At 47.1% G+C, this 21,539-nt stretch overlaps 1 protein-coding gene across 2 annotated transcripts in view; it reads left to right on the top strand.

The window, feature by feature from the left end:
• The window catches only part of TFG (trafficking from ER to golgi regulator), a 281,045-nt gene that overhangs the window by 102,247 nt on the left and 157,259 nt on the right, over positions 1–21,539 (top strand). For both annotated transcript variants that reach the window (XM_069637270.1, XM_069637269.1), the window contains exon 5: positions 13,534–13,701. In XM_069637270.1, coding sequence (XP_069493371.1) covers positions 13,534–13,701 — 168 coding nt within the window. The remainder of the gene's footprint in view (positions 1–13,533; positions 13,702–21,539) is intronic.

Here is a 21,539-nt window from a genome sequence, read left to right as displayed (position 1 = left end):
CCTGAACTGCTGATGGCCTTTCTTAAAAGTCTGCTAGAGTTCTTATTTAACTTCGAATTGTATACTACACTTCTGAAAAGTATCCTTGGTTAAACTATTCCTATAATAGAAATAGTATAATAAATGTATATACCAACGGTTATACTGGCCTTGAATAGCTGCTGCTCTTTTTAAAATGTAATATTGCTGATTTAATTCAAATAAGTACTCTCACTTGGCTGACTGTGGTTAGAAGAGTACATGGTAAATTACTCACCTGTTGGGCTTTGCTTTCCCTGAATTGCTTTAGTGCACTATTAAAATAATCTACTGGGTTCATACTTAAGCTCCCTCTAGGTAGTATACAAGTTGTTACTCCCTCTGAACTGTGTTCTAAAAAGTAGCATTGGTAAGTAACTGTATCCATTCTTGAAAGAAGAAAGTTACAATGCTGCAAGAGATACTTGTAATAGTGTTGGTCTAATTAAGTGTGTCTATAACTGAATGACACTGTATATTGGGGCCAGTAGGGCCTACAACAATTGAATTACTGATTGTTTTGTGAAAGTATACCTAACCTGGTGTTACTCCTCAAGAATAGCATAATGCCACTCTCAATGTGTTATAGGTTTGACTCGCCTTGAACTGCTTATTGTTGATCTTAATAAGGTCTTACTTGGGTTTGTGAGTTTTTGTATAATTGTTTATCTGATAGTATTTACCTTAACCAAGATTGGCCTACATGTATTTATAATCATAATTTTTACAATGCAAAGTTTTTCTTTGGACCATATGTATGCTACTGTTTCTTTGTACCAAGCTACAGTCCTTTCTCCCCCCTAAAATAAGCCAGGCTGCTCTATCTACTTACCAATTGTTCTCAGGTGGTATAGTCTTATACTTGGAGTGGAGTTTTGTAAGCCTCAGATATGGTTTTATGAAGCTGTTATGGAGAATAGATTGATCAGAAATGTGCTAATTCCCTTCTTCCTTATAGACCCCCAGCACATTTGCTGGACTGTAGGACTTTTTAATTTCTAACCTGGAGGGAGTGAGACCTTTCTCTTTTTTTTTTTTTTTCAACTCATGTATTTATCTATGATTTGGCCTATGTTTCTTTTGACTTTGATATGATACAGCATTTATAACACGCCTCTACACGTGTTTCAAGGCGCGACGAGGCAAGGGAGGGGGAACAAAGGGAGGACAGATAACGATCCTCCTAGGCCAGGTGTCATTCAGATTGCGCAAGTGCATGGGATGGGGAAATGGGAAAGTGCCGGGGGGAGGGTTAAGGGACAGTGCAGTACATGGGCATAGAATAATAACAATAAGTAAAGTAGCAGCCAACAGGTGGCAAGTGCTGGTAGTGGGACTGTAGGGATACAGAAACAGTCCCCAAGTGCAGGGTTTGCCAGGCAGGCAGTGCAGGTGTGTGTGAACTGGCGCGGGGGGGACCTGGGCCTGAGAACAGAGGGTGGCCAGGTAACCAGTGCAGATTCAGTTTCAACCAGGAGGTCGGCAGGGGGAGAGGAGGGGGAAAAGGCAGAAGCAAAGAGAAAGGTTTTGAGGTTCTTCCGGAACCAGAGATGGTTCTCCTCAAGTTTCAGGGAGGCTGTTCCAGAGGGAGGCCCCAGCCGAAGAAAGAGATCTACCACCAACTTGTTGTTTGGAGAGCGACTGCCTAAGGGAGTTGGAGGCGGATAAGCGAAGAGCTCGAGAGGTGAGATATTTAGGAAGAGAGTTGAAGGTATTGAGGACCCAGGCTCCAGAAGGCCCTGTGGACAATGCAGAGGGTTTTGAACTTCATCCTCGCAGCCACTGGGATCCAATGCAGAGATTTCAGTCCTGGAGAGATACGATCCCTGGGCTTGAGGCCAAGGACAAGTCTTGCAGTCCTTTTCTGGATGAGTTGCAGAGGGTGGAGAGTAGAGGCAGGCAGATTTAGAAAGAGGCTGTTGCAGTAGTCCAGCCTATAGAGAACCAGAGCTCTGGAGACAGTGAGCTTCTGGGGGAAGGAGAGGAAGGGTAGAATCTGAGGAGGTGCAACTGGTAGTGTGACTTCTTAGAGACGTCTGAGATGTGAGGAGAGAAGGAGAGTGTGGAGTCGAAGATGACCCAGAGGTTTTTAGCCTCGCAGGTAGGAGCAGGAGGGGGGCCAAGAGCGGCTGGCCAGAGAGCGACAGGAAAGGAGGGAGCGGGTGTGCCGATGAGGAGAATTTCAGTCTTACTGGCATTAAGGCAGAGGCCATTGGCGGCACACCACTCCTGGATAGCAGACCGAGAAGAGGTGGCCAAAGGTAGCCTGAAAATGAGCGCAGTGTCATGCGCATAGCACTGACAGTTGGGGCAGAGAGCGTGCCAGGTATAGGTTGAACAGCCAGGGAGGGAGGTTAGACCCCTGGGAGAAACCACAGGTAGAGAAAAAGATAGCGGATAGGAGGAGGATGCCTTTGGAGTCGGACAAACTCCATAGGCATCATCTTTACATTGTGACACACAGCACCTTCAGTGCAGTGCCACAGGGAAGTTTCTTAGATTTCCCAATGTTTTAAATACCTTCTCTTGGTGAAACTACTGTTTCCAAGAGCAGTGAAGTGAAATAGACGTTACTTACATTTTGTAACTTTCTAGACGCAGCACACACTATCTTACAATAGGGTGCTAGAGGGGTTACTTAGTATTCCCTTTGGCTAGTTTCTCATGTAACATTTGTGTTATTTAATGGCTGGTGGCAGCGGTTTACTTTTTCCCACCATTGTGTGTTTTTACCGCAGCCTGCAATTGCAGCTGCAGTAAGGCACCCATGGGTGCCCATTTTGTCAAAATGGTCCTGGTCTTTTTTCACCATTTCTTGTTGGAAAAGTCCTTCTTGAGATTTACTCTGCGTACCAAACCAGGTTTGTCCCTTTGTTCGTTTTGTCTTTGGCGGGATTCACGAGTGAAGCCCGCCTCTGGCTAGTGTCTGGCAGGGGCAGGAAGTCAGGGAGGCGCCCGAAACTCCCCGTGCTTAAACCCCTTGGTTCCAGGAATGCACCCGCAGGTGATTGGCCGGCTTGCTGTCCTTGAAGGACAGCCACCCTGCAATGTGATTGACAGCTAGGCTGGAATGAATGGGAGAAACCTGCATAAAAGGCAAAGCTTTTTACTTGGAAGGCCGAGTCGACCACTGGATGAAGGAATCCGAAGAAGAACTTGGAAGAGACACTTGCTGCAACTCCTGGACCGTTGGTTTGCCTGGTGAAGCCCTGCTGCTGTGCTGAAGCTCCGAATTCGCTTTGACTAGAGAATCCCTGTAAGGACGACTTCTCCCCTTGGGTTGGTGGGACCAATCAACCCCAAAGTGAACTCGTCTGGACATCCTCTCTGAGCTGGCTGTACTTCCAATGCTGCTGCAGGAACCGAAGTGCCAGGGAGAGCAACACCAGATCGAGTGCATCGCTTTTAAGTCTGACTCGAGCTTGTGGAAGATCCGCCAGAATCGCAGGAAGCAGGACTGACCAATCCTGAGCCACCTCAACAGAGTGCTGGACCCCAGATGCAAGGAAACTCTAGAGTGGTATCCGAGAGACTGCAGTGGTGCTATTTTGCTGAGACGCGAGGAGCTGAAACCGCAAAGTGCCGCTGATTTGAATTTTGCCCGTTGCTGCCACCGACCTTCCATTCATAGTGCAGGAGTCCCTTTACGTCCTCCCCCCCCCCCCCCCCACCCCCTTGTCCCCACGACTGAGGCCCAGGAACACAGGATCTGCAGACCTACACAGGAACAGAAGTGCAGCTAGATCCAGTTTCCTTCTAACCAAAGGTACTGTAAACCTAAGAGGACTTACCTCTTGTTGTTTAGCCTTACTTGGTCTCAGTTCAGACTGGTCTTGGTTGCTTTCGCAGAGTTGCTTACAGCTTTGCCCCTCACAAGCCACCCAGCTTGTGGCCCTAAATTGATTCGACTTTTTCTACAAAGACTTCTAAAACATTGTGCAAGACTTTTACTTACTTACCTGAAAGAAGTGCTTCAGTTCATCTAGACTTGTGCTCAATTAACATTGGCTGGCCTGGTTCCCTGAAAGACTCTTCTTACCTCTGACTTTGTGTTTTACCTTTTCTCCAGGAAAGGGTTAATGTACTTTGCATTGGGGGTTAAAAAGTGCTTACTTGCTTCAGAATATTTGTTTTAACTTTGTTTTATTCTTAAACCCTTTTCTTTGACACCCAACTCAGTATTGCTCCAAATGTACCAGTGATGAGTTAATGTCCACAGTGTCCTAGTTATTTAAGTCACCTCAGGGTGTAGGAATCATCTGTGTGCGATCCCAAATGGGTATTTGCTGATTTAGAGAAACTAAGACTGTGTTATTAGAAGTATATTTGTGTTACTTATATATTACCCCTTCCGAGGAAGGTGTATTAAACTGTTAAATACATGAATAATTGTTTAATCAAGAAACCTTGAGTGTAAGAGTTTATTTGAATACTTGTCACTGTAGACCTCTGTGTAAGAACACTACGGCTCACATTGACCCTTCTTAAGATGGGCCTGGCTGCTCAGCCACTCTACCAATCTGTAGTACAGACTTGTACTAAAGGTTGGGTGTTAGGGAGAATTCTCAGAAATGTGCTAATTCCTTCCACCTTAGTGACCCCCAGCAAATTTGCTGGATTTTGAGGACTTGATTTTTTTTAACCTGGAGAGAGCGAGACCCTTTTTACCCCTCTCTCATGTATTTTAATATGATTTCTGAGCTTTGTGTTTCTTTTGGTTATGGAGCCTGACAAACTCCATAGGCATCATCTTTCACATTGTCACACAGCACCTTCAGTGCAGTGGCACAGGGAAGTCTTTCAGATTTCCCCGAAGGTTTAAATAACTTCTCTGGGATAAACTGTTGCCCAGAGCAGTAAAGTGAAATTGACTTTAATTACCTTTGTAACTTTCTAGACCCAGCACACCCTATCTTACAATAGGGTGCTGGAGGCGCTACCTAGTATCCCCTTTGTCTAGCTTCTCATGTAACAATTTTTAGTTACCCTTTCCTCATTGAATGGCTGGTGGCAGTGGTTCAGTTTTAACTACCGTGGTGTGCAATTACCGCGGGCTGCGTTCGCAGCTGCAGTAAAGCACCCAAGGGTGCAATTTTTGTCAAAATGGCCCATGCCGTCTTTTTTCGCCATTTCTTTGTGCGAAGGTACTTCTTGAGATTCTGCGTGCCAAGCCAGGTCCCATTGTTTGCTTTGCCTTTTGGCGGGATTCACGAGTGAAGCTCGCCTCTGGCTCCAGGGTTTCTGGGGTAGGCAGGAAGTGAGGGAGGTGTTCGAAACTTCCTGTGCTTAGTCTCCTAGGAGACCCAAATGCACTCTGTAGTGATTGGCCGGCTGACTTTCCGGCAAGGACAGCCACCCTGCTGGGTGATTGACAGCTAGGCTGGAATGAATTGGAGAGAACTGAATGGCAGAGAACTGAATAAAAGGCAAGGCTTTTGGCTAGGAAGGCAGAGTCGACCACTGGACGAAGGAACCGAAGAAGAACTTGAAGAGGACACCTGCTGCAAATCCTGGACCGTTGGTTTGCCTGGCAAAGCCCTGCTGTTGTGCTGAAACTCCAAATTTGTATCGACAGAGAACCCCCTGCACGGACAGCTTCTCCCCTTGAGTTGGTGGGACCAATCAACTCCAAAGGAAGCCACCTGGACACCCTTCTCAGAGCTGGTTGAATTGCCACAGAGTTGCTGCTGGAAACCGTATAGCTAGGGAGAGCGTTGTTTTTAAGCTGGCCTAGAGCTTCAGGAAGATCCTCCGGACTCCCAGGAAGCAGGACTAACCGAGCCTGAGGCCCCTCAAGAGTGTGGGACCCCAGACGCAAGGAGTTGAAATACTGAACGGCCACTTGTTTGAAGATTGACAGGTGCGAGCTGTGACCATCCCATTGCAGTGCAGTGAGATATGCAGAGCTGCACAAGAACAGAAGCCATCTGCTGCACTTTTTCTTCAACTCAAAGGTACCGTACAAAGTCTGAGAGAACTTGCCTCTTGCTGTAGAGTTGCTCGTATCTTATACTACTCACCAGTCTAACAGCTTGTGGACCTACATTTGATTTCTTCTTTTCTTCAAAGACTTCAAAAACATTGTGCAAAGACTTTTCTACTTGCCTACCAAGAGTGCTTCATCCTATGTAAGACTTTTGCCCATTGACTTTGGCCTAGCCTGTTACACTGAATGACTCTGCTGTAGGGATCCAAAAGTATTTGCCTGCTTAAGAATATTTGTGGTCTCTTGTTGCTCTAATAACCTTTTCCTTTTACCAACTTACAACAGTATTCTGAATGCAAACAGTATGTCCCCAGCACCCTAGCTATCAGTCACCTGAGGGTGTAGGTTGTCTGTGGGCCATCCCAAAAGGGTATTTACTGATTTAGAGTGTACAGTATTGAAGTGTATTTGTGTGTTACTATTATATTGCCCCCCTTCTGAAGAAGGCGTATTCTAACAGACTGATACATAATTAATAATTGTTTATGCAAGAAACCTTGAGTGTAAGAGTTTATTTGAATACATGTCACTGTGAATCTCTGTGTAACTCCCCTACAGCTCACATTGACCCCTCTTGAGATGATACTGGCTGTGTAGTACAAGCTTATACCAAAGGTTGGGTTTCCTATACCTGTAGTCAGTTGTTTGTAGTGTTCCCAGAGGGTACTGCATACAAACTTTGCCTAACGCCCCAATGTAGTACATGTTAGATGCATTGCACAATGATACAGTTACCAAGTCATAAAGTACCATGTAAACCATGTTTCCCAGTACTGACATGAAGGACATGTCAGTTTCCCCATGACAAATGAGCAAAAGTGAGTGTACAAATCTGCAAAAAGCAGGTTCGATTCACAAATAAAAGTAAAACGTTTGGGGTTGCATAAAATTTAGGGAAAGGTGCTGTAAAGAGAAATCTTTCATAACGCTAACAATCTCGTGTTTTTATTGGCAAGGGGTGCAGGGGGTAGAATGTTGAAGGTTTCAGTTTCAAATGCATGCTACAAAGGTTACGAACAATAGTGTTACAAGACAAGTTAATTGTTTAAAAATAGTTCCCCATAGCACCATATATATATATATTTCTGATGTTTGTTAATCTGCTTAGAATCACATGCTGTGCATAGGTCCGACATCCAGTGGTCACTGAGGAGTATTGCATTTTGTTTTTCGTAGTCGAAAAGGGGACGTCGACAAGGTGTGTCTGTAACACTATCCCTATAGTGACGTGCGTTGTACCCACAATCCCTCAAGCATCGAGGTCCCTCAGATTGTTTTTTTCCGCCCAGCTACTGGTCGCCTTTATGCAGAGCTCCTGAAGAGACATTGCCAAATAGTTTCTTCGACCTTTGGTCGTTTGTTATTTATACAAATAATGATAGATCCCTCCACGCAGAGCCGTTTCTCCGCCGAACAAGATCTTCGACGGAAGGACGAGCGGAGGAGATCCTTCGGCGCTGCCGAACACGTGGCCTGGCCTCGCCGGCCATACACAGTAGGGAGAGTGGGGCTTTGTGGTCTTTCTTTCTTTTCTTTAAGAATGCCTTTCTCTTTCCCCTCCCTCTCTTTCGAGGTCGTAGTCACACCGATTACCCTCAGCTATGGAGAGGACGCCATTTAGGTTTTGCCCGCTTTGCAAGGGTAAATATACCTGGAAGGATAAGCATAAACGGTGCAACCGTTGCTTACCCCTCGATCACCAGGAGGACGGCTGTGCGGCCTGCAAATTACTAAAGCCCAAAACTCTAAAGGACCGCAGGGTCAAAAGGTGGGCGGTCTACGCTATGTCTAGGCCTGACTCCTCGCCCGCTGCTGCCGCCGCCGCCGAGTGTGACGAGGATAGCGACTACACGGCCCCCGTAACCGAGGCTGTAGACCTCTCAAAGGAGCGTTCACGCTCCTCGTCGTCCGGCCCCGGCCCCGACAAGCCCGGCTCACGCCCAGCTTATGGGGATGAACTCCCCGGCAACAAGGACGCACACAGAAAAACACCAAAGCACATACCCCCAGGCACAAATTCATCGAAGACGAAGACAGCCATATCGCCAACAGGGACGCCGGGCCCACCGACGTCTTCCACCGACCGTAAGGGTCGTCAGCCCTCCCCGCCACCGCTTCCGCGACAGGCGACTGGGCACTCTAAAAATAAGGGCGCTAACACCAAAATTTCCGGCGACACGCATCGCAAGAGCGCTCACGTTGCCAACAAGGACTCGACGACCAAGGACTCAACGAGCAAAGGCTCGACGCTCCATAGCGCGACGGCAACCGATCCCTCGGAAGAGAGAATGATCGCCGAAAGCCTCGCGCGCATAGCATCTAAGGACGGCCAAAGACGTTATGGCGAGTAAAACGCCGAAAACCGCGCACAAGGTAAAGATACGCCGAAGGCGCCGGAAAATAGATCAGGTCAGTTCCCGACGCCGTCGGAAGGCCCTAGCCAGCAAGAAGGCTACTCAGAAGGCGAAAGCTCTCTTTCTTTGACGTTATGGGACAGAACCAGACAATTACAGGCGGAAGAAACCCCCTTTTCTTTCCCAGACCGTCCTGGCTGACCTCAGTGGACCTTGGAAAGGTTCCAGACCTGTATGGACAAACTAGATAGGTTCATGTCCATCCCAGAAGACAGGGCGCCCAAGAGACCAAGGGAGGCACCCCTTGAGAGTCCAAGGGCTAAATGCCAGAAGTTTTATAACCCCATACAAGAGGACATAAACTCTTACAATCCCACTGAGGAAGACACCTTCTTCCAAGAGGAAGATGAGTTCACCTATGTTGAGGACCAACAAGAAGAGGAATGTTTTCACGAGGAAACTAACCTATGTGAGGAAGGATTCCAGGCGAGGGCGACCAAAATTCCTGGCAGTCACCGGCTAGGTCGACTGACACAGGCAGTAGCAATATAGTCATCAGGTCTACTGAAACTACACAAGTCAGGAACCCTTCGCCTGTCGATGATCAACCCACCTTCAATGCACTGCTGAAGAAGGCAGCAGCACATTTCGAAATCGAAACTGGAGACGTCACCCCAGACACCGATTTTGTGGAGAGGATTATCAAAGAACCCCCCCCCCCCCCCCCCCCCCCTAGCCAGGTTATACCTATCCTCGCCTCAGTTAAGAGACGTATTACACCTTCTCTTTCCACTCCTGCATTGGTGAGAGGGGTCAATCCGAGGATTGAGAAACTGTTCAGTCAGACCCATTATATATTAAGGGTCACTCAATCCCGGACTCCCTGTCGTGACCAACACCAGAAAAAGGGCAGGAGTCCCACTATCTACTAGCGAGGCACCCCCAGATAAAGAGGGGAAAAAGCTGTATGCCCTAGCCAAGAGAATCACCACCTCTGCAGCATTCTCTACCAGAATCGCCAATAATAATACCCTATTAGCAAGCTACGCCGATGCTCAATGGGCTAAGCTCAGACAGGACATCGAAGAAGCTCCCGAACCCCTAAGGACTCGTTTACTGGCCACAGTTAACGAGGGCTCTCTGGTCAATCAAAGCATCGTCAAGAATACCCTCGATGCAGCAGAGACGGCTGGCCGCACTTTGGTACAAGGAATTTTACTGAAGCGTCACGTCTGGCTTCGCAAATTCCGGATTTAAGGCGGAAACACAAGCATCCCTTATTAATAAACCCATAGAGGAATCCAACCTCTTTGGGAGAGCAGTGGATGACGCGCTGGAAAACGCGAAAAAAGAATTTGATACTATAAAGACCTTAGACCAAATTTCTAAACCTCCTAATAGGCGGGGATTTGGTAATAAGCACTTTTTTCGTGGACAAGGCCAGCAACAAAACCAACAACAGTACTCTGCCAGCAACTACCAGAGTAATAGCGGCCAGTACAATCAGAGGGGTCAACGTCGTGGCAAGGGAAGAGGCCGGGGTTCCACCCCCAGAGGATCCCAAGCCAACAACACCACCAAGTGACGCGAAGATTCACGTCCCCTCCCATGCAACGCCGGTCGGGGGCCGGTTAACATCCTCCAGCATGGGAGGAAATAACATCAGACCGCTGGGTACTTTCCACCACAGCCCGCGGCTACTGTATAGAGTTCAACAGTTTCCCAACATACAGACCCCCGAGGGGACGCCGCATGACACCAGAACACCTTGCCATCCTTCTCCAAGAAGTGGACCAACTGCTGGAAAAAGGAGCCATAGAGGTCGTGCCTCTATCTCAGGTAATGGAAGGTATTTATTCAGTGTACTTCCTTGTACCCAAAAAGGATCTAACCATGCGCCCTGTATTAGATCTGCGCCCAGCGAACAAGTTTGTCAAACCCCAGAAGTTTCGTATGGTGACCTTACAGGAAGTGATCCCACTGCTATCACAGGGAGATTACATGACTGACATGAAAGATGCATACTTTCATATTTTAATGTTGCCAGCGCACAGAAAATACCTCAGGTTCATGATAGAGGGCAAACACTACCAGTTCAGAGTGCTACCCTTCGGCATAGCATCTGCACCAAGGGTATTCACGAAGGTACTGGTACTGGCAGTGGCAGCGGCACACCTGCGCAGGTTATCCATCCCAGTATACCCTTACCTCGACGACAGGCTCATAACAGGGGATTCTTACGAGACTTGCTTCTCAAACACCCAAAAGACTGTAGACCTTTTGTTCCAACTGGGCTTCTCCATCAACGAGAAGAAGTCCAGCTTAGACCCCAGCCAAGTCAAACAATTCCTAGGGGCTCTAATTCGAACAAAGGACGGCCTCGTCTTCCCCTCCAATGAGAGGGTCCAAAACATGCTGTTTCAGATCCCCCAATATGTGGCAGGTCGAGAGGTGACGGTGCGCAAAGCGATGCGTTTGCTAGGTATGATGGCGTCGTGTATTTATTTAGTACCTCACGCGCGCCTGCGCATGCGCCCAATGCAAGAGTGGCAACAGCCAGTGGTGTCAGGCCAGCGGACAATGGGACGATCTAGTGGTGGTCTCGCAGGCCTTGGTTCTCTCGCTACGGTGGTGGACAAAGGAAAACCTGATAATAGGGAAACCCTTTGCCACACCCGCGGTGGAGGCCACTCTAACCACGGACGCATCCCTCACAGGATGGGGGGCTCACCTATCCCATCAAACTGCTCACGGAGTCTGGACTCCGAACGTAGCATCCAAGCATATAAACCTTCTGGAGCTACTAGCGGTGTTCAAAGCACTAAAAGCCTTCCAGGAACACCTACAAGGGAAGACAGTGATGGTCCTTACAGACGGCACCACAGCCATGTACTACATCAACAAGCGGGGGGGGAACCCACTCTCCAGGACTGTCCAAACTGTCACAGAATATATGGAAGTGGGCTCTCAAACACATGTTCCTACTGTCACAACACGTACCAGGGGAACTCAATCTGCTAGCAGACGAACTCAGCAGAGACTTCCCCCTGCCCGAAGAGTACGAATGGCAATTGCACGAAGACATCGTCTTAGACGTCTTCACGCAATGGGGATTCCCGGAAATAGACCTGTTCGCAACACTGGAGAACTCACAATGCCAAAGTTACGCCTCCAGGTACCCCCAAAACCAGTCCAAGGTGAATGGTCTGTCGATTCAATGGTCAGGGAAATTTGTTTACGCCTTTCCCCCGACTCCCCTTCTCAACAAGGTGGTGCACAAGATGCACCAGGAACAGGTTACCATGATACTAGTGGCCCCAATGTGGGCCCGGCAGCCATGATTCGCTCACTTGATGGAGATGTCCCTATCTCCCCCAGTGAGATTTCCCTGCCCGTACAACATGCTGTCACAGGACAAGGGCAGGACACTGCATCCATGCCCTCAGACCATGAACTTAGCAGCCTGGCTCCTGAGATCATAGAATTTGGACATCTACAACTCCCGCAGAGATGTATGGACATCCTCAGGGAAGCCAGAAAACCTAATACTCGCCACTGCTATTCTAGCAAGTGGAAAAGATTTGTCATCTGGTGTAGAGGTAAGAGCATCAACCCGGTTGACTGCTCTCCCACGAACATTGTTCTGTACTTGACCCATTTACTGGATTCAGGTCTAGTGTTCAATTCCATTAAAGTCCACCTAGCGGCACTTTCTGCATACACCACTTCCCAACTTAAAGTGTCGTGGTGGAAGATACCAGTTATCAAAGCCTTCATGGAGGGGGTAAAGAGAATACTCCCTCCGATAGCTAACCCAGCTCCCGGATGGGACTTAAATGTGGTACTTTCTAGACTCATGGGCCCTCCCTTTGAACCCATGCACAAGGCAACTCTTAAGGACCTCACTCTTAAGACTGCTTTCCTAATAGCTATCACCTCCATTAGGAGAGTAAGTGAACTACAGGCTCTTTCTGTTCTAGACCCCTTCGTAACAGTTCACAAGGATAAGGTGGTTCTACGCGCACACCCAAGGTTTGCACCAAAATTCATCTCGAAATTTCATGTAAACCAGTCAATAGAACTACCAACGTTCTTTCAAAACCCTTCCAGCTTGGGAGAAAAAAGTCTGCATACACTAGAGGTACGCAGAGCTGTCATGTTCTACATGGAAAGAACCAGACCACTGAGAAAGACTAACCAGTTCTTTGTCTCGGTGGCAGCAGGAAGAGAAGGAGATGCAGTCTCAAAGTCCACTATATCTAGATGGATTGTTCAATGCATCACTCTGTTACAGTCTTGCTAAGAGAGAACTACCCTTCAAGCCAAGAGCACATTCCACTCGTGGCACTGGGGCTTCCATAGCGTTCATTGCAAATGTTCCCCTTGAGTCCATCTGCAAAGCGGCTACCTGGAGTTCTGTGCACACCTTTACAAAACACTACTGTCTAGATGCACACTCTAGATCTGACTCCCAGGTGGGACAGGCAGTATTAAGACATCTTTTCTCTACTGTTCCTTCTCATAACCCACCGCCAACTCCGGGTACTGCTCGCTAGTCTATGCACAGCATGTGATTCTAAGCAGATTAACAAACATCAGAAGACAATGCATTACTTACCGTAAAAGCATTTCTGATGGTTGTATCTGCTTAGATTCACATGCACCCACCCTTCCTCCCCGCTCGGATGGAAGGAACATGGACATCTTTCTACATCTCTCTCTTCTGTACTCACTCGCATATAGAAGGCTCCCTCAGGGCAGAAAAAATACAAACAGAGGGACCTCGACGCGTGAGGGATTGTGGGTACAACGCACGTCACTATAGGGATAGTGTTACAGACACGCCTTGTCGACGTTCCCTTTTCGACTACGAAAAACAAAATGCAATACTCTGCAGTGACCACTGGATGTCGGCCCTATGCACAGCATGTGAATCTAAGCAGATACAACCATCAGAAATGCTTTTACGGTAAGTAATGCATTGTCATATATATATATATAGACATTTTTTTTTTAAAATCACTTTCCTTGCTATTATGCATTTTTCATTTCAAAACTGTAGTTGGTCAATCTCTATTGGGCTTGCAATACTTGTTACAATATGTGGAATAGATATCAATGCACCATTATCCTGGCAAATAATGCTTGTGGGCCCTTCCTATGCTCTCTTTGCAGATGCTGTGGACGATAGAGAAGAAAAACAACCTGCTCCAGACTCTGCTGTCAAGCAATCAACGCAGGTTATAGCAGCAAGCATGTCTGCTTTTGATCCATTAAAAAATCCAGATGAAATAAACAAAAATGTTATGTCGTCATTTGGACTTGCGGAAGATCAGGTTCCTGGTAAGTCTAACCCTTTAGAAACTCTTCTCCCTATCTTTGTTTTCATAATTGTTAGGTAAGATTTTCATAGCAATGATACATTTTCCAGACCTGGGTCAACCCAGAACCTTTTGCTTTTACTGGTTGATTTGTTTTCCTTATACCTCAGTATCACTCAGAGTGGGAATCTTTTTCCACACTCGCAGAATCTTGTTTTTTTTATGGGTGTCATTTTTAAGACTCTCCGTAGTATCTTCTAAAAGTTATCCTCTTTGACAACTTTTTGGCAATAAGCGCCTATTGTTGCTGGGTTGCCCTAGGGGCTCCCCTTTAACTTTCTTTGGATAACATTGTGAGAACTACAGTTCACAAGGGTAGAAAAGATATTTGGATCCCTTTTACATTTTATTAGGTGAGACCAGCACCCCCACCTTATCTGGAGTGCTGGGGGGGACACAAAGTATCCCCTTTCTCATTTTAAATGTAACATTTGTTACAAGGACAAACCTACCTTTTAATGGCTTGTGGCAGTGAACATTGTTATATATTCTGTGCACCTTTACCGTAGGCTGTTTCCACAGCCCCAGTAAAGGCACCCATTTTTTTTTTTTTTTACCAGAATGAGCTCAGTCTTCTTTTTTTGCCATTTCAGCATTCCTTGTCCGTCCTTGTTCCTTCTCCTAACATCCAGGGTGGGAAATTCCTTTGTGTGATTTTTATCTTCAGCAGGAATCGTGTGGATCCACATACAAGCCCACGTCTTTGCGGCATCTAACAATTCGGCCGAACTCTATCTGCAAGGAGCTGGCCAACCCTGCTGTAGTCTCCACCCCTCCTCTCGCCTCCCAGGCTCTTTGCAATGCCCTTGCCTCTCACTTTATCTCTAAAACCCAGGACAACCTGTCCACTCTCTCCTCCGCTCCCCCTCCTCCCCCCTCTCAACTTGCTGACCCTCCCTCCTCTACTACCCCTACCCCTTTCCCCTCCTTTTCGCTTTTCTCCCCTGATGAGGTAGCTAGACAAGTCCGATCTATGAAAACCTTGTAAAAACCGGTCCATCCCTGTTCCTCTAAAACCATTAAAGACCACATTGACACCCTTGCTCTTGCCCGCCCTGATTTCTGCAACCTCTCCTTTGCCGCTGGTTCTTTCCCCTCCCCTCCCTTCTTAAGCACTCTTTTGTGCATCCTCTCTTCAAGAAATCCACTGCTGATCCGTCATGTCCAGCAAACTACCGCCCAATTTCCATTACTCCCTACCTTCAAAGCCAATACTAGATCTTGGCTTTTCAACCAGCTTTAAGGCCGGCTTCGCGCTTCTTCCTGACCTACCCTCTCTTGCCGACCGCTATTATCACCTATCGGCACTGAAACTACTGTACATATGTATATCAGATCCTCTTGTAAATGTATATAATGATTCTATGTTATACCTGCACCCATGTGTAAATGTTTAATAATTCTCTGTTATGCCTGCATATCTGTAACCTTGTACAAATTGCGCCCTGATGCCTCCGGGCCTGTTGGTTTGCGCGTTATAAATAAATAAATACAAATACAAGCTCCCGGAAAAGCTGGCCATCTCTCAGCTTAATCTTCATTCCGACTTGTTGGCTACCTCCATGACCACCAATATAGCTACAGATCTGCCAGAAGCACGGAAACTGCTCTCCAGAACATCTGCGAAGACCTGCTCTCCAACCTAGATTCTTACATTCCCTCTGTCCTCATCCTACTTGATCTCTCTTCTGTGTTCGACACGCTCAACCATACCACCCTACTCAATCGTCTCTGTGACAACCTGGGTATCACTGATCGGGCTCTGGCCTGCCTGACCTCTTTTCTCTCTGACAAATTGGGTCCTTCCTATCTTCTATCTCCCTCTCCACATGTGGTGTCCTCTCGGCCTGGCTTTTCAACCGATACTTGGCAACTCTCCCTTACTACATTTCCATTTTCTGCTAAACTTTCCAGTGCTATGCTGACGACACCCAACTCATTTTCAGGCTTCCTTCGGCCTCCTCCTCTCCTTCCCTCAGCTCTGATTGTATAATCGCCATTCAAAAGTAGTGTGCCGCCAACAATCTATGTCTAAATGCCAACAAGACCAAGATCCTCCTTATTCGTACACCATCTCCAACCTTTCCTCTCACTCTCTGGCCGGCCTGCCTTGGCCCTCCTCCTACTCCCACCTGCGCGGCTAAGAACGCCTGGGTGATCTTTGACTCTACACTTTCCTTCTCCGCACACATCTCTGATGTCTCCAAAAAGTAACTTTTTATTGCACCTCCTTAGAGATATTATGCCTTTCCTCTCCTTCCCTCAAAAGCCCACTGTCTCCCAAGCTCTGGTTCTTTTCAGACTGGATTACTGTAACAGCCTCTTTTTAAATCTACGTGCCTCCACTATCCGCCCTTTACAGCTAATCCAGAACAGGACTGCGAGACTTGTCCTTGGCTTCAAGCCCTTGGATCGTATCTCTCCAGCCCTGAAATCCCTTCATTGGCTCCCAGCGGATGCAAGGGTTACATTTAAAACCCTCTGCGTTGTCCTCAAGGCTTTCTGGGGCCTGGGTCCAAAATACCTTCAACTATCCCTCTGTAAATACCTCCCCTCTTGAGCCCTTCGCTCCTCTACTTCTAACTCCCTCAGGGTTAGTCGTTTTGCAAAGAAACGAGCTGGGGGCAGATCTCCGTCTTCGCTAGTTCCTCCCTTTTGGAATAGCCTCCTGGCCACCTTGAAACTTGAGCAAACCCATCACAGGTTCCGGAAGCATTTCAAGACCTTCCTCTTTGCCTCTACCTTTGCCCCTCTTCTCCCCTGTTGATCTGTTTCTTCTCTTGGCCTTGTGCACCTGGCCACCCTGTCATTCGGGCCCAGGTGCCTGCTCACCCTGCCACACTCCTGCACTGCCTCCAGGCCACCCTCTGCACTAGGGTTCTGTATCTGTACCCATGCAGTCCCCCTCCCAATTTTCTCCTGCAAGTATCAGATATACCTTATCTGACTAACTTTCACCTGCCACTTGCTGACTGCACTACCATGGTTTATCGCCCTTATTTATTTTATTTATTTAATGTTTATTTCTGTTTTTCCTCCTCTGCTCTGCATTTTCCACTCCCCACCGCCCCACTTCCATGCACTTCCTCCTTTTCCCTTTTCCATGAACTTGCGCTTTCTTAAATGTCACTGGGTCTGATAAGATTGCTGTTTTTCTTTTTTGCTCTCCCTTGTTCCCCTCCCTTTTTGCCTGGTTGTGCTCTGTAACACTTCTGTACGAGCGCGATATATAAATAATATATCATTCTCATTATTATTCCCAGCCCAGGCTCCAGAGTGTCTGTGAAGGTAGGAAGCAAGGGAGGAATCCAAAACCCTGCAACCCTTTGTCTTCCAGCCTGACTGCGAGAATCCAGTGAATGTTGCAAGGCTGTTTGATTGGCTGGGTTCCTGCATAAGTCTGATCCTGGAAGCTGAAGAGGTAGTCAACCACTGGAACCAAAACCGAAGAGTAACACTAAGAATTTGCGACTGAAACGATTTCGAGCGACCGGAGAGCCTGCTGTCTAACTGGAGTCTGCTGTAGCCCTTCTTTCCAATCAACCGTGGGACTTCGAAAGCAACAACCCTGAGCCAGAGCATGGTGCGACCCACTAGACACAAGGAAACCTGCATTTTGAGCCATCCCACGCCGTGCTGCGATCTTGCAAGGCTGCAATACCCCAATACCCTGGATCCTCGAGCCATTGTGCGGTGCACAGTCTTCTGAATTTCACTGAAACTTTGTGTGCATCCTGATGGATCTCCAGACACACTATTCCAGTCAAACGTCCCCTCACCATAGTGCTGGACCTTGCAAATGAGTGTTAAGATGGATTTCTGAACTCTGTCCTGGAGGGGCAGAGGTTCAGAAGGCCAGCCTAGTTTCTTGGGACAGGGTAACCTCTGGACAAGCCAGACCAATCAAGTTAGCGATCGCGGCGGTCAAGACTAAGTCTCAAGAGGGGTGAGGGTGACTGAAAGCCCGCAATGAGCACACAAAGCAAGGACACTTACAAATTACTCCAAGCAGGTGTTATATTAAAAATATAGACCCATTTATTACAAGGCCTTTGTAATATTGACCATAGCAAAGAATCGCGTAAACCAACACATCACAATCAAATACAATATATATACAATTACCGAAGGGTCTAAAGAGTTAGAAGCACGAAATATGCAGACCACCTAGATGGTGAGAAAAACGGGCAGTGAAAGTAATCGTTTAGACCCAGTTCGCCTTCAGAGGCCACCTAACTAGAAGGAAGTCCGAGCCCTACGGAGAGTGGAGCCTTGTGCTCAAAAGTACCTGCACACGCTGGTGGCGATGGGGCAAGGGGAGTCTCTTCAAGGAAGTCAGGCAGTTCAGAGCGGTGAACAAAGGAGGGCGGACAGATCTCCGCTACTCAAGCGCGGCCTCCACTTGCGGGAAGAAGCAGAGCGCGAGTGCGAAAAAGGTGTGCTGTTTAACACAGCGAGAAAAAGCTATGGGCTACTGCAGGAGGGCGACCAGTTCCTAGCGTTGCTACTCACCGGGACCGTTGCAGGCAGACCCAGGCATCTCCGTGTCAGTTTCAGTGCTGGCAGGTTCAGATACGAGTAGGGAACGTCTCGGCGTCGTGAAGATTCCGCGGCAGCAGAAGTTAGAGTTGACGATGTCCCAAACGCAGTGAACCCGCACAGTTTGTTACCACAGCAGGGCAACGGAGCGGCTGTGTGTATTTCAGCCCAATGTACACTTCTCACTTCAGACCTGGGAATGCCAAGTGTACGAATCGTGTGAGAGTGCTACGGACGCGGAATACAACACAACCGGACGGCGGTAACAGAGCAAGACTCCTGGGTAAGCTGGTCAGTCCACTGGATGGCCCAGAGACGCTTCCGAAGGCTTACGTGCAAGAGATGATGAAGATGCCGAGAATAGTTGTTCCCACTATTCCAAAGGGTCGAAGTACCAGTACAGGCCTTCTCGTTCGATCAGAGGCAGAATGGTTTCACAGAGCGACAGCAGTGCAGAGGAGCAGTCCTTCAGCGGGTCACCAGCGATTCCTCGGTTCAGCCTCGTAGTTGCAGGATACTTGGCTCCTGTATCCGTCGTTCGTGAGAACTCAGGAGATCGACATGGTAGTGGTGTTTCCAGCCTCCTCTTATCCAGAGTTCCCTTCGCGCCAAAACTGAGGGGACCCAATGGGAGATCTGCTCACAAAAAACTCACACCATACGTGGACCTATCACGGACCACGGTGGTCCCAGGCATTCACGACACACTAGACTCTCTGGCACCCAGGATGTGTATTGGGACCAGACATCCCAGCCCACATCCTGGAGGCGCACACAAGGCCTGTAGAAGCCTGCGAAAGCATCTGTGGTTCGCGGGAAAGTACATGCCCAAATAAGGAAGGCCCCGGGTCGGCTCGACCTGGGGAAGGTGAAGGGGGCAAGACGGTCAGGGGGCAGGACAAAGAGCCTTGTGGTCTGGCCATTTTGGGAGCCAGGCCACCATTTTGGGCTAAGGTGCAAGAAACGCGCTTAAGCAGCCAAAAGGAGCTCAAAACGCAAAGAAACTATTGCTGCCACCAGTCCCGTCCGTGATTCACTTGCACCGTTCGTTAACAATCCAAAGAGAGTGTCTAGGGCCTGTAGATGACTAGAGACCCAGGAGAGCGGTAACTTGGCTTACAGTGCCCTCTTGTGTCAAGCTGCAACATGGTAAAAGAACTACGGAAAAAGTTTCCCGGTACGGACTGTTTTAAGGGCATGTCAGTTTCCCCGTAAGAATGGAGCGAAAGCCCAGAGGAGTGCGGCAGAAGGCTGCACTTCTCTGGCAAAGTCTATATCATGGTGAAAATAGCAAAAAGTTTAGGGGTTGCCACATGGAAGGAAAATTACCCACAATTAAGAAATCTTTCCTAACAATGAGAATCCGACTAGTGATTATGCCGTCTTATTCTGTACTCCTGAAAAATGCGCCAAATCCGCAGAGCCACATCCAGCTGTGGGGACTTCCTTGCCTAGAGCCTTCCCCGTGATCCTTGCTGCAAAAGTCCTTCCAGTGTCCTGTCTTCTTCATGAAGGATTTCAACGACCGGGTTTATTGCTGCAGATCTTGAAGTCGTCCTTCTGCAAAATATTCTGTGCTGAGGTACTTTGCTGGCTTGGGTATTTACTTATATTCAGTCTTGTGTGATTCCTGTGTAGCATTGGGGTGTTACCTGTGATTGGGAGTCCTCTCGTCCAGTGCACCCAGGCCCCTGCTGGAATCCTCCTAGGGTGTGTTCTCTGAAGACCCTGGAACCTCAACTAACTCCAAAAGTAAAGAACTTGCATGTGCTAACAGTCTTCCTTAGGAACTTTGACTTTTGCTACTTAAGAACCTATCCTGACCTGCTTGTTGGGACACTGGACCCTTGTGACACTTGTGCTCCAAGAATAAGGCAAATAGGTTTATGGGCCTTTTGCCTATAAAAGCGAATAAGTGTTTAAAAGTTACTTAGTTACAAAAGAAGTTGGTTGGTAACTAACTCTGAGAGTGAACCGTTAAAGTTATTACTTACCTTAGAAATGTATTACTTACCTTAGAAATGTTCAGCCATTCTGAAAAGTACATGTAAGGTTATTTTACTCACATTAATAATGTTCTGCCATTTTGAAAAAGTAATGTTCTGATATTCTGAAAATTATATGTAACATCTTTCTTTCCTTAGAAACTGTTTCACCATTCTAATATAAAGTAGATGGAAGGTTATTTTACTCACCTGTAAATTGGCTGTGCCTCTTTCCCCAACAGTAATGCTGTTGGTGTCACTAACAATTTTTTTCAGAGAATCTGGCTCTTGCTTCCCCTGACTTGCTTGTTAGCCTGTCCAGAATAAGTCTGCATTATGTTTTACCTACCTAGAATAACCTTGCATCATTCATAAAGTGCAACACTGGGTTCTGCTTTCCCTGGTCTGTTTTAGACGGGCACAAAAATAGTCAGAGGTTTATACCTGCCTTGAAGTTTCTGATAGCTCCTTTAAAAAGTGTACAGGTTTTACTTACCTTGTGGTAGCCGTTTGCCATGCTAAAATAAGTTACAAGAGTTCTTGCTTATCTCAATTTGTGTTTTACTGATCTCAAAAGCACCTGTAAAAAAAATTACAAACTTGGGTTTTACTCACCTAGTATAGCTGTGGGTTATCACAAAAAAAGTTATAGGTTTGTACTTTACCTAGAATAAGTGTTCCACTATTCACAAAAAGTATATTGTGCAGTTGGTTTACTAAGTGATTTCTTGCTGAGTGACACGGTACAACTGCTAGGCTCTACTACCCTTATATTACTGAAAGTTATATAAAAAGTAACTATTGGTTTGACTTCCCTAGAACTCTTGTTAGGTGTTCCAAATAAGGTTATTTGCTTTGCTCTGTGTACCTTCAAGCATAGTGTTGTGTTTATATGGTTTATGATAGTACTTACAAACCCAAGAATCTCTTGTTCTGCTTGTATATAAAATAAACCCTTTATGTTTATAATAAGTTGGGGAAGTTTTCCTAAAGTCCTACTGACAGTAAGACTTCAGTAAGCTATCCCAGTGGTCTGTAGATCCTCAACTCTTAGTATTAGTCTGAACTATCTCAGGCTCTTGGTAGCGTGGTAGAGCAGTCCGGCTTATCCTAAGAGGAAGATATGAGCTGTAGGTAAGTATTCTGAATCTTAGATGGGCACAGCAAAGAAGCACTTGCACATAGATTTGTATAAAAGATATATATTTATTATATTTACACCAGAAACATTAAATACCTCAGACTTTTACGGTAGAACACTCGGGAATACTAGATA

Source organism: Ambystoma mexicanum, chromosome 7p (assembly GCF_040938575.1).
Source record: "Ambystoma mexicanum isolate Mex_15411 chromosome 7p, UKY_AmexF1_1, whole genome shotgun sequence".
Classification (NCBI taxonomy): Eukaryota; Metazoa; Chordata; class Amphibia; order Caudata; family Ambystomatidae; genus Ambystoma; species Ambystoma mexicanum.
The sequence above is the reverse complement of the archived record's forward strand: the minus strand, read 5'-3'. Positions and strand labels throughout refer to the sequence as shown.